At 70.6% G+C, this 10,514-nt stretch overlaps 1 protein-coding gene and 1 non-coding gene across 2 annotated transcripts in view; one reads left to right on the forward strand and one right to left on the reverse strand.

Moving 5' to 3' along the window:
- The first annotated feature begins 22 nt into the window (after window positions 1-22).
- H696_04478 lies at window positions 23-95 on the forward strand. The gene has a single exon. It is a non-coding gene; the product is annotated as a tRNA-Arg (tRNA).
- An 851-nt stretch (window positions 96-946) lies between these two features.
- H696_04479 (hypothetical protein) overlaps window positions 947-10,514 on the reverse strand; it is an 11,276-nt gene continuing 1,708 nt past the window's right edge. The window contains exons 4-9 of the mRNA XM_009498355.1: window positions 9,347-10,468; window positions 7,285-8,722; window positions 5,721-7,063; window positions 4,120-5,494; window positions 2,401-3,876; window positions 947-2,191 (exon numbers count right to left, since the gene is read on the reverse strand). Coding sequence (XP_009496630.1) covers window positions 1,089-2,191; window positions 2,401-3,876; window positions 4,120-5,494; window positions 5,721-7,063; window positions 7,285-8,722; window positions 9,347-10,468 — 7,857 coding nt within the window. The 3' untranslated portion in view covers window positions 947-1,088. The remainder of the gene's footprint in view (window positions 2,192-2,400; window positions 3,877-4,119; window positions 5,495-5,720; window positions 7,064-7,284; window positions 8,723-9,346; window positions 10,469-10,514) is intronic.

Here is a 10,514-nt window from a genome sequence, read left to right on the forward strand (position 1 = left end):
CGATTTCGGGAGCATCTAACAAGACCACATGGTGAAGTGGATAACACGCTCGCCTCCGGAGCGAGAGATCCTGGGTTCGATCCCCAGTGTGGTTGCTTCTTTTTGCCCTTCGCGCGTCGGTGTTTTATCTCCCCCGGCTCTCGCTGGCCCGCCGCCACGGGTCTCTCAGGCCGCCGCGTGTGGGCGGGGGCCCCCCCCCCCCCCGGGGGGCATGATGGCCTTGCGAGCGAGCACACACCCTGGGGGGAGGAGGGTGCTCTCCGGGGTGAAGCGTCGGCGAGACGTTCGGCCCCCGGCACGAGGAGGTCCTCCTCCCGCATGGCGCTCTCGATCTTGCCCCTCCGTGTGGGGGTCATTCTTCTTTTTTTTTTTTTCGCCCTCCGGAGCGGGCTGCCGTGACGCACGCCGGCTGACGGGTTCCCGGGGCGCGGGGCATCGATGCTGCTCCGGGGGGCAGTGCGCGCCCGAGCGTCCATCCATTACCTCTCAGTGGTCGACTTGGGCAGACACATTCACCTGTGTGCATGCAGATGCGCATGCGTGCCGGCGTGTGTGTGTATGTGTGTGCATGTGCATGTGCATGTGCATGTGCATGTGCATGTGCGTGTATGTGTGCGTGTGTGCATGTACATGCGCATGTGCAAGTGCGTGTGCATGTGCGTGTGCATGTGCGTGTGCATGTGTGCGTGTGCATGCGCATGTGCATGTGCGTGTGGCCACACCCAGGCCGGTAGGCCCACCAAAGGCGCATACGCGAGCATCACACAGGCCTTCAGCACCGGGCCCGACAGCCAGCCACTCGGCCCAGCCTCACACGCACCACCAGACAAGGGGCACACACATACACACAACAACAACACGAGGGGTGGGGGGGGATTACATGTTTTTGTATTTCAAGACACAAGGTACACAGGCAGAGCACCGGAGGGAGATACACACACACAGAGAGAGAGAGAGGGAGGGAGAGAAACAGAGAGGGGCAGGGATACCTCCTGACGGAGCCCGGCCCTCCTCCCCGCCACCACTGCCGGCCCAGGGAAGACACAGGCTTGCGGCAGGCGCCGCCTGTTCCCACGGGAATGGACGTGCTAATGGTCCTCGGTGCCGGCCGCACCGGCCGAAATGCCGACAAACACATCGACCGTCAGCAGGGCCCGGCCAAGCAGAGCCCGGAAGCGCGCCGGCAGAGGCACCGGCCCGGAGGCGTGCGGCGAGCCGGGCGACGAGTCGCCCGTCGCCGACTGGCTCCCCGACCCGGAGGCCGCGCCGGCCGAGTCCCCATGCGCCAGGGTCCACTCGGAGTCGCAGCCCACCAGACGCACCAGCGGCCGGTACAGCCGGGCCACATGGGCACGGAAGAAGGTGCGCCCCGTGCGCGGGGCATCCTCCGCCATGGAGCCGGCCCCGGCCTCCGAAGACGTCTCAGCCCCGGCAAGCAGGAAATCCAGCACCTGCTGAATCATGATCGGCGCCAGGGCCGCGGCTTCGCGACGCATGGCCGCCAGGATGCCCGACCGGCTGAGCGGCCCCCCGGGAATGGACCCCTGCAGGCCACTGGTGAGGTACTGCTGCGCCGGGGTGGTCCGGTGAAGCTGGCAATAGCGCTCCAGCAGGTCCACCATCAGGTCAATGAGCAGCCGATCCACCTCGGCCCAAAGGCATGGGGCATCGCCGGTGTCCGGCTGGGTGAGGGCCAGCCCCAGGCGCCGGTCGCGCAGTGGCCCATCCAGCCACAGACGCTGCAGCAGGGCCAGGAGCTCGGAATTGACCGCAATGTCCTGGTCCAGCAGCGAGGGCAGGCGAATGCGCGCGCTGGCCGCCGGCGAGGCGGGCGCCGACGCGCCGGCCCCCGGGACCCCGCCGCCCGGCGACCCCGGCGACCCGGTCCCCGGCAAGGCCCGCACCAGGCCATGCGCCTCCGACCGGGCATACTCGCTCAGCCACTGGCGAACCTCCTGCAGCGAGGTCACCAGGCAGAAGGCATTCGCCGTGCTGATGTGGTTCCACACCACGGCCCGGTCCGGCGACACGAAGACGTCCCCGATCGAGGCGACGATGTTGGACAGCCGGGCGCACGCGCGCTCGGCCGCCAGGAACCCGGCCCCGGCGCGCTGCTGCTCGACCCCGGCCGGATCCAGGGCCTGGACATCCGACGCAAAGGCACGCGTGGTCAACTCAATCTCGCGCTTGACTATCGGGGGGGGGGGGGGGAATGCCAAGCGCCGGCCACACCGACACATGGGGTGGCATGGCAGCAGGGGGGTTAGTGGGTCGGCGTTTTTTTTTCCCCCCTTCCAATACCCCCCCTCACAAGGCCACAAGCGGGAAATGGCGGAAAGGAAAAAAAAAAAAACAACAAAAAACAACACACGGGAAGATGCCCCGGCATCGGGCACGCACCCCATGACACCTGCGACAGCACACGCGGAGTGTTGTCCAGCAGCCAGTGGCACACGCCGCCCCACGACCCGGCTCCCCAGGGCTGGATGGCGATGGCCCACATGCCGGAGGAGAAGTCCTGCGCATGGCGGTGGACGATGCCGGCCCAAATGTCGCACGCAAAGCGCGCCGACTGGGTGCTCACCGCCCCGCAGGAGGCACTGGCCGACCGGGAAAGCGCACGCATGATCGGCCGGAAGAGCACCTCCCCGAGAGTCGGCCGGTCGGCATCCACCACCAGGGACATGTCCACCAGGTGCGCCACCCCGGTGGCCCCATGTGGATTGTCGGCCGGCGCCAGGCGGAAGGCCCGATCACACAGGCCGGGGTCCGAGCGCAGCCGCAGGGTAAAGTGCCCGGCCAGCAGCTCCTGCAGGCAGCGCAACAGATACATGAAGGTCATGCTCTGCCACTCGATGTCGAAGTTCTTGGCCGCGTCGGCCAGCTGGCTTGACAGCCCGGACAGGTGGTAGAGGTTCGGCTCGCTCGGGGCCGACACCGCGGTGGCCGCGCTGCTGCCGGACCCCACCAGCGGCGAGGCCGCACCCGACCCGGGGCCGCCATGGGTGCGGAAGGCCACCGTCGAGGTGTTCAGGCACCGGATGGGCACCCCGGCCGCGAGGCAGATTTCCCGCGCCAAACGATCCGCACTGTCTTCGGCGATGTCGGCCCCGCACGGGGCCGGGGGGTGGGAGGCCCCGGCCGCCGCCGGCGCCGCCGCCACCGGCCCGCCGCCATGCCGGCCCGGCGGGTCCAACGACCACAAAGCCGGCCGGATGAGCGGCAGAATGATGGCACGCATGACCACCGACCAGAAGCCGGCGGAGAAGTCCTCCGCATGCTTCTTCAGCAGGCCGAAGAGCGCATGTGCGGCCTTGGTCCGGGGATCGGCCTCCCCGCGGCGGACCACGCGCGTGAGCGCCGCCAGCAGCGGCAGCCAGAAGCACACCGCCCGGCTGAAGGCCGACAGGTCGGCATCCCCGCCATCGGCCGCGCCGGGCGCCGCCGCCGCCGCCATGGCGGCGGCGGCGGCGGCGGCCGTCGCCTCGGCCAGCGCCTGATCCCGATGCACGGGCGAGCGCAGGAGGAACCCACTGCCGGAGAGATTGCACGCCAGCGCCGGCAGGCTGGCCGCCCCGGCCATGGCCCACTCCTGCCGAGCGGCATCGATGTTGGCAATGTGCACGGAGATCTGCCGGAACAGGCCGATGGCATTCAGGGCCAGTGCGTCGTAATTGCCGGACAGGACGCCAACCGAGCCGGACCTCGCGGCCAGCGAGTCGGTCAGGGCCCCGGGCGTGGCGAAGGCCGTCAGGGCCGACAGCAGCACGGTGTACTGGTGGCGTTGGGGGGCATTCGAGGCGCCGGTGACCACGCCGAGGAAATGCCGCTGCACGGCCAGGCTCAGCCCGGCATGGGCGGACTTGAAGATGTTGACTGGTGTGCCAGGGTGGATGGTTAGTCGGGGACCGGGGCCATGTCGGGCACCAGGGGGTTGCGGCAGCCCGGAGCGGGGGGTGGGGGGGGGGGGGGGGACAAAAGGCGCGACAAGGCCCAGGGGGGAGAGAACGAGCAGGGGGAGGGGCAAAAAAAAAGGAACAGAAAAACAGGCTGGCTGCCCACAGGCCTGCCAGCAGCATTGGGTCTCCCGCCCCCCCCCCTGTGCAGTTGGACACGCACAGGAACGCTCGCGCGAGCAGGCGCGCAGGATGGCCAAAATTGGCACCCACGCGCCGGTCATCTGCTCGCCATACGACCGAATCAACTGGCAAATGCACTCGACGACGATCTCCTTCAGGTCCACTGGCATCGACCCGCCAGGCAGCGCATCGTCGATGTAGTCGAACTTGGCAAGCGGGTCGGCTTCATGATCGCGCGTGGGCGAGTCGATGTCCGCCGGGGAGAGCAGCCCCGAGTCCGAATCCACGGCCAGGGCCCCGGCCCCCGGCCCGGAGAAGGCCGCCGCCGCCAGCGACGACAGCGACGAGTAGGCCAGCTGGCCGTGCGCCGCCGGGCGATAGTGCAGCGGCTGGCCGCTGACCGCCGTGGCCGACAGGTCGTCCCCCTCCGAGGGGGACTCCAGCGCGAGACGGCCCCCGCCGGAGGGGTTCAACAGCGACCCGGCCGTGGAGAAGGGCAGCCGGTAAAGGAAGGCATTGGCAAAGGGAGCCAGCAGCTGGCCCTGGAAGCCACCCAGGGCCAAGTCCGCCTGGATGAACCCCGGCAGGGTGGCCAGATCGGCGGCGGCACCGGTGCCGGTGATCGGAGCGACACTTCCCCCGGGGGAGGCCGCCGCCCCGCGCGCCAGGAAGCCGGCCACCTCCTGGGCCAGGGCCGACTCGCTGCCGGCCAATTCCGCGGCCATGGCGGCCAGGGCCGACTCGCCGGCCACGAAGTCCGTGGCCGAGGCCATGGCCGCCGGGAAGAGGCCCGCCTCGCGCGGCAGGAGCTTGGTCGCCAGGCGCCGGAGGCTGTCCACCAGCAGGTGGGCCACCGTTCGAGCACGAGCGGCCAGCAGCCGGGCCGCCTGGATGGCGGTCGGCGGAGGACCGGCCGTGGCCGCCGCCGCCGCCGCATTGCGACCGACCGTGCCACCGGCATTTCGGCCAAGGGTCCCGCCGGAGCGACTGCCAGAGGTGGGCCCGGCGGCCGGCTCCGGCGGAGGCGGCGTGCTGATGCCCGTCTGCACCACCACCGTCAGGGCCGTGACAATGGACCGCTCAAAGTGCAAGCCGATCGGCTTCCACAAGCTGCGCCAGGCACCGGTGGGGTCCCAGGCGCCGGTGGCCGGGAAGGCCGGGGCCGGGGTCGCCCCGCGTAGGGCCACCGCCGCCGGGACCGGCACCTGCTGCGACCGAGCCGACTCGCCGGTGACCATGCTCCGCGCCAGGAGGTTGTTCAGGGCCAGGATGACCACATTCTCCAGCGACAGGAGCGACAGCGGAACCGCCTCCGGGGCCGACAGCGAGACCTCCTGCCGGGTGAGGGTCAGCACGTCGTCGATTTCGAGCTTCGACACGCGAATCATGCTGTTGAACAGCATCTCCACGGCCGGCTGCCGGGAGATGAGCCGCCGCCGAGAGGAGGGCAGAGGGGAGGGGGGGGGGTCGGGCATTCCGGGGTCAGTCCATCACCAAGACCCGTTGGCACCAACCGGGCCATCGGGCGGGGGGGGGGGGGGGGGGGGGGGGGGGGGGGGGGGGGGGGGGGGGGGGGAGGGGCAGGCGGAGAAAGGCGCGACCGGCCAGCAGGAGGAAAGACAAGCAGCCGAACACACGCACCATCGAGAGGGACACACTGTTGGAGAGGAACTTGTCCGAGGCCAGGCCCAGGTCGTCCAGAAGGGCCTCCTCGGCCGGCACATCGCCCAAGGCCAATGGCGTCTGGCGAGCAACCAGCTGGTTCTGCGAGCGGTTGATGAACCGCAGCGCGGCCGACAGGCACATGGCGATGAAGCGCCACTCCAGCTGGTCCAGGTAATTGCCGGCCAACTCGGCGCGAGCGCAATCCAGCAGGGCAATCAGAGCCCGGGCATTGCGGACGCCGAGGTTCGTCGGGGTGAAGGGGCGCTTGGGCCGGCGCCGGGCCACGGTGGCGGGGGTGCCTGCCCCCGGGGCAGAGGCCGTCCGCTGGGCCACTGGCGTCGAGGGGGCACCGCTGGCCACCGGCGGCGTGAACAGCGCCGACAGGGTGCGCGGCGCGGCACTGTCCACCGGCGCCGCGGCCCCGGCCGCCGGGGCCTGCTGCGATGCGAGGGCCTGATCCATGGACCCGGTGAAGGAGGCGCGATCCGGCGACTTGGCATCGCCATTGGCCCCGACCTCGGGGCCGAAGTCCCCCCCGGTGGGCGACTCGGCGGTGGTCACATCCAGATGGTCCTCCTCGGCCGGCGCATGGGCGGTGGGCGACTCGCCGCCGATCGAGTTGGCCAGCGAGATCGTGTCGGCCTCATGGTCATGCGAGGAGGACCCCACCGACGCGAGGGACGTGCGAGAGGCACTGTCAACGACCGAGGCGGCTGGCGGCCCGGCCGCCGGGTCCGACGACTGGGCCGGGTGCTCCGGGGTCGAGGTCGACGAGGACAGGACAGCCGGCGAGGTGGCGGCGGCGGCGGCGGCTGCCACGGCGGCGGCGGCACCCGGCGGAGCCGGCGGCAGTCCGGCCGCCGGGGCGCCCTGAGCGGCCGGCATGGTGGCCACCGCCTGCTGCAGCGCCGGCAAGCAGCCCGTAGCCCCGGCCAGGGCGCGGATCCACGATGCCAGGCTCACATGCAGGCCATTGTGAGCGGACAGCTGAATGGCCAGCGTGGACATGGAGAAGGCCATGGAGGAGGCCGCCTCATTCAGGGCGCACAGGGCCTCGGAGCCGGAGACCGGCGCGCCGCGCTGGCTCAGCCCGTCGCCCAGCAGCTCCGCCGGCCACATGCCCTCCAGAAGCACGGCTCCCGTGGGATCCGGCCCGGCAGCGGGCAGAGCCAGGAAGGAAGACTGGGGCGGCAGGACGCCACACCCGACATACGCCACCCGGAGGAGGCTCGGCCAAATGAAGTCCAACATGTCCCGCGCAAAGAGCGGATCGGCGGCCGCGCGCGGCGGGGCGCCCGCCTCGGCCGAGGAGGTGATGTCTGCGTCATTGCCGATGGATGGACGGGCACGTCAGCCGGGAGCAAGGGGGGAACAGCGAGGAGCCAACGTGAAGAGGGCATGGGCGGGGGCGGAAGGCGGAGGACCAAGCGGCGGAGAGGCAGGCCCGAGGCCGGCGCAAAGGCCCGGGCCCCTCCGTGCGCGCGTGCATGCATGTGTATGTGGCTGGCCTGCCGAGGGGCAGCGGGTCAGATGCACGTACCCAGATGTGTGGTGGCCGGCTCCATGACGATCTCACGCTGGCGGATGTCCTGGTACACCTCCTCCAGGAACCAGCTCGGCAGGTCCGTGCCGCCGGTGTTGATGCCGCGGTTGTTCCGGATGAACTCGTCCAGGGACATGCGCTTCTTCACCTGGCGACTGTGCAGGTCGACATTCAGCATGATGACACTGAAGGCCAGGATGTAGGCCGCATCATTGGAGTTGATGGCCGACGCCCGGCCGGCCGGGGTCCCGGGGCGCGCCTCGGCCGCCAGCTCCTTGGCCAGGGCCGCATTCGAGGAGTAATATTGCTCGGCGAAGGCCAGCATGATGCGATCAATGCGCTGGGCCTCGCCCGGCAGGCGGAAGGGCTGCAGGAAGCCGCGCAGGGCATCCACAAAGGGAACTCCACTCATGGAGGGGGTCTGGTCCGCGACAAAGGCCCCGAGCAGGCCGCCGAGGGCCGGCGACGCGTCACTCAGCAGCTCGCCGAGCACCCGCTTGCACAGGGCCGACGCCGCACCACCGACACCCTGGACATAGCGCGGAGCGCAGCCATTGCCGGCCGCCGCGCGGGACAGGAACTCCGCGAAGCCGCGCGGGTCTTCCGACACCGGGGCCAGCAGAGCCCGGCCATCCGGGTACGAAGGCCGGGTCAGGGCCGCCAGCCCGCGCGATTGGGACCGATTCAGCACCCCCACCGCGGCCAGCAGGCGTCGCTTGCGATCGAAGGCCGCCGCGAGCTGGGCCGCAGGGGCCGCCGACGCACTCGGGGCGATGCCGGCCTCCAGGTCCTGGAACTGCCGGCGCTGCCACACGGCCAGCGCCGAAACAAGGGCAACCAGACATTCGACCGCGCGCAGGCGCAAGTGGGTGCCCTCGGTGGCGGCCGCGCCGGCCGCCTGCACCAGCAGCTGAACCTGCGAGGCAGTCAGCTCCTCACCGGCATGCGGATGGTCATCATGCTCGGAGGCGGAGGCGGAGGCGCTGGCCGGGGGAGCGGCCGCCGCCGCGGCGGCCGCCGCTTCGGCGGCGACATTCTGCGATGCCGTGCGACCGGTCAGGCGGAGGGACCCCCCCGGGCCGGAAGCCGCGCCGCCCGAGCCGGACTTGCCGTCGGCCGCGGCCATGGCCCGCAGGGACACCCCGGCCGGCGAGAGGCCCGCGCCGAAGAGACCACGCGCGGCCACATTCCGGCCGAGGTCGCCGAGGGCCACCCCGCGCAGGATGAGAACCAGGCGCGAGAAAACCAACGAGTCGGCGGCCATCAGCCGATCGCTGCAATCGAAGTTGGCATAGAAATCCACCAGGCGCCCGGGCCAGGCGTAGATCACCAAAAACAGCGAGTCCAGGATGGCCCGGCGCAGGGGGGCCGGCGGGCTGCGCCATGTGGTCAACGGCGCAAAGAGCAGATGCGAAAAGAGCGCACGGCAGGGGTCCTACAGGGTTATGGTGGCCGGCCGGGAAGGGCGCGGCAAGCGGGTCCCCCGTCCCGAGAGCAAGGCATGTGTGAGCGTGGGTGCGGGAGGGGGGGGGGGGGGGGGGGGGGGGGGGGGCAGGCAAGAAAGAACAGGGCCATCATTTTTTATTCCCATAGAAAGTGAGTGGGACGCTACCAGCAGCGGCAGCTGTACTGGCATTGGCAGCCACACTCACACCGACACCGACACCGACACCGACACCGACACCGACACAGAGCCGGGAAAGGGGCACCAACAAAAAGATAACGCACAGGAAGAAGGACACCTGCCGAGCCATCAGCTGGCCCTTCTGGTTTTGTAGGCCCTCCTTCATGCCCGAGCGGTCCCTAACCAGTAGGATGATTCCGGGTATAGCTTGGGTCGAAGCGTGGCGCCTGTGGGGTAAGAGTGGGGCCGTGAGAGCCGTGGTGCAGGAAGAGTGGGGGCTGGTCGATCGAGAGACGCGGGCGGGCCAGCCTTGGGCGGGCGGGGCGGGGGGGGGGGGGGGGGGGGGGGGGGGGGGGGGCAGGGGGGAGGGAGAGGGGCCGAAGGAAAAAAAAGAAAAGAGGGGAGAAGCGCAGGAACATGGGCGCCAGCACGCACACTGAGCACCGGGAACCACCGGCTGATGAGGCTGTGGAAGATGTGCAGCGAAAGGACAAAGCGATCGGCGTGCGGGGCGTGCACGGTCCAGGCGGCGCCGCGCTGCAGCGCCATCGGCCCGGCCGGCGCCTCGAAGACCGGGTCCCGGCCCGGCACCAGCAGCCCATCACCGGCCCCGGGCGAGGCGCCCTGGAGGACATGCGGCGGGGCCAGCTGCGAGCCGGGCATGTGCCGGCCAGCCACGCTGCCAAGATCCCCGGCCTCGATGGCCGTCAGGGCCACATGGGCCATGGACGGCCCGAGCCCCTGGGCATTGGAGGTGGCCTGCCAGGGGGGGATGGCTGCCGAGTGGGAAATGTGCCCGGCATGGCGGGCCAAAGCCGGGACCAGGCAATCGCGCACCGAATCCAGCAGAAGGGTCTGCGCCGCGGGCGAGGGACGCCACACCGGGATGGCCGCCGTGCAGAGAAGCGCCCGCAGATCCGGCAGGGGCGGCCCGCCATGGGGGCCGCTCCGCAAGCCGGCCCACACTTCGGCCAAAGTGCCCCGGCAAAGGCCCGACAGCAGGGCACTGGACCCGGGCACCGGCAGGATGTCCGTCGCGGACAGGTGGAACTCCGGGCCCGGGCTGATGAGCTGTGCCGAGTCGAGGATCTGCCGGAGCAGGTCCAGTGCCAGGGTCCGCAGGGACTCGGTGGTCTGACCGGCCAGGGTCCCGGGGGCGGTTTCGTCGTCTGGGCCACCGCTGCCGGCATGCTCCACGAGGGCCACATAGTCGGCCATGGGCGGGTCTTCCGACAGACGCAGAACCCCGCCCAAGACGGACGGCGGCAGGGGCATGGTCCCGCGCATGGTGATACGGCACAGGTCCCGGAAGACCATGATCGCATCCGACTCGGCATCCGTGCACTGGACCAGCAGGTCGGCAAAGGCCTGAGAGGCCTCCAGCGAGGCGTCCTGCTTGCCGGTGGCACCCCGCCCGCCGGAGCCCGGGCCGGTGGCACCAAGCGGCGAGGCCGGAACAGACGGCGCACCGGCCAGCACCGGGCTGCCGGCCGCATCCTCCGTGGCATCTGCCGCGGGAGACCCGCCCTCGGGGCCGGCCTCGCTGCTGAGAGAGTACTGTTGAGGGGGCATCCGAGACCAGGCTGGCATCGGCGAACACGGG

Source organism: Fonticula alba (genome assembly GCF_000388065.1).
Source record: "Fonticula alba strain ATCC 38817 unplaced genomic scaffold supercont2.7, whole genome shotgun sequence".
NCBI lineage: Eukaryota > Rotosphaerida > Fonticulaceae > Fonticula > Fonticula alba.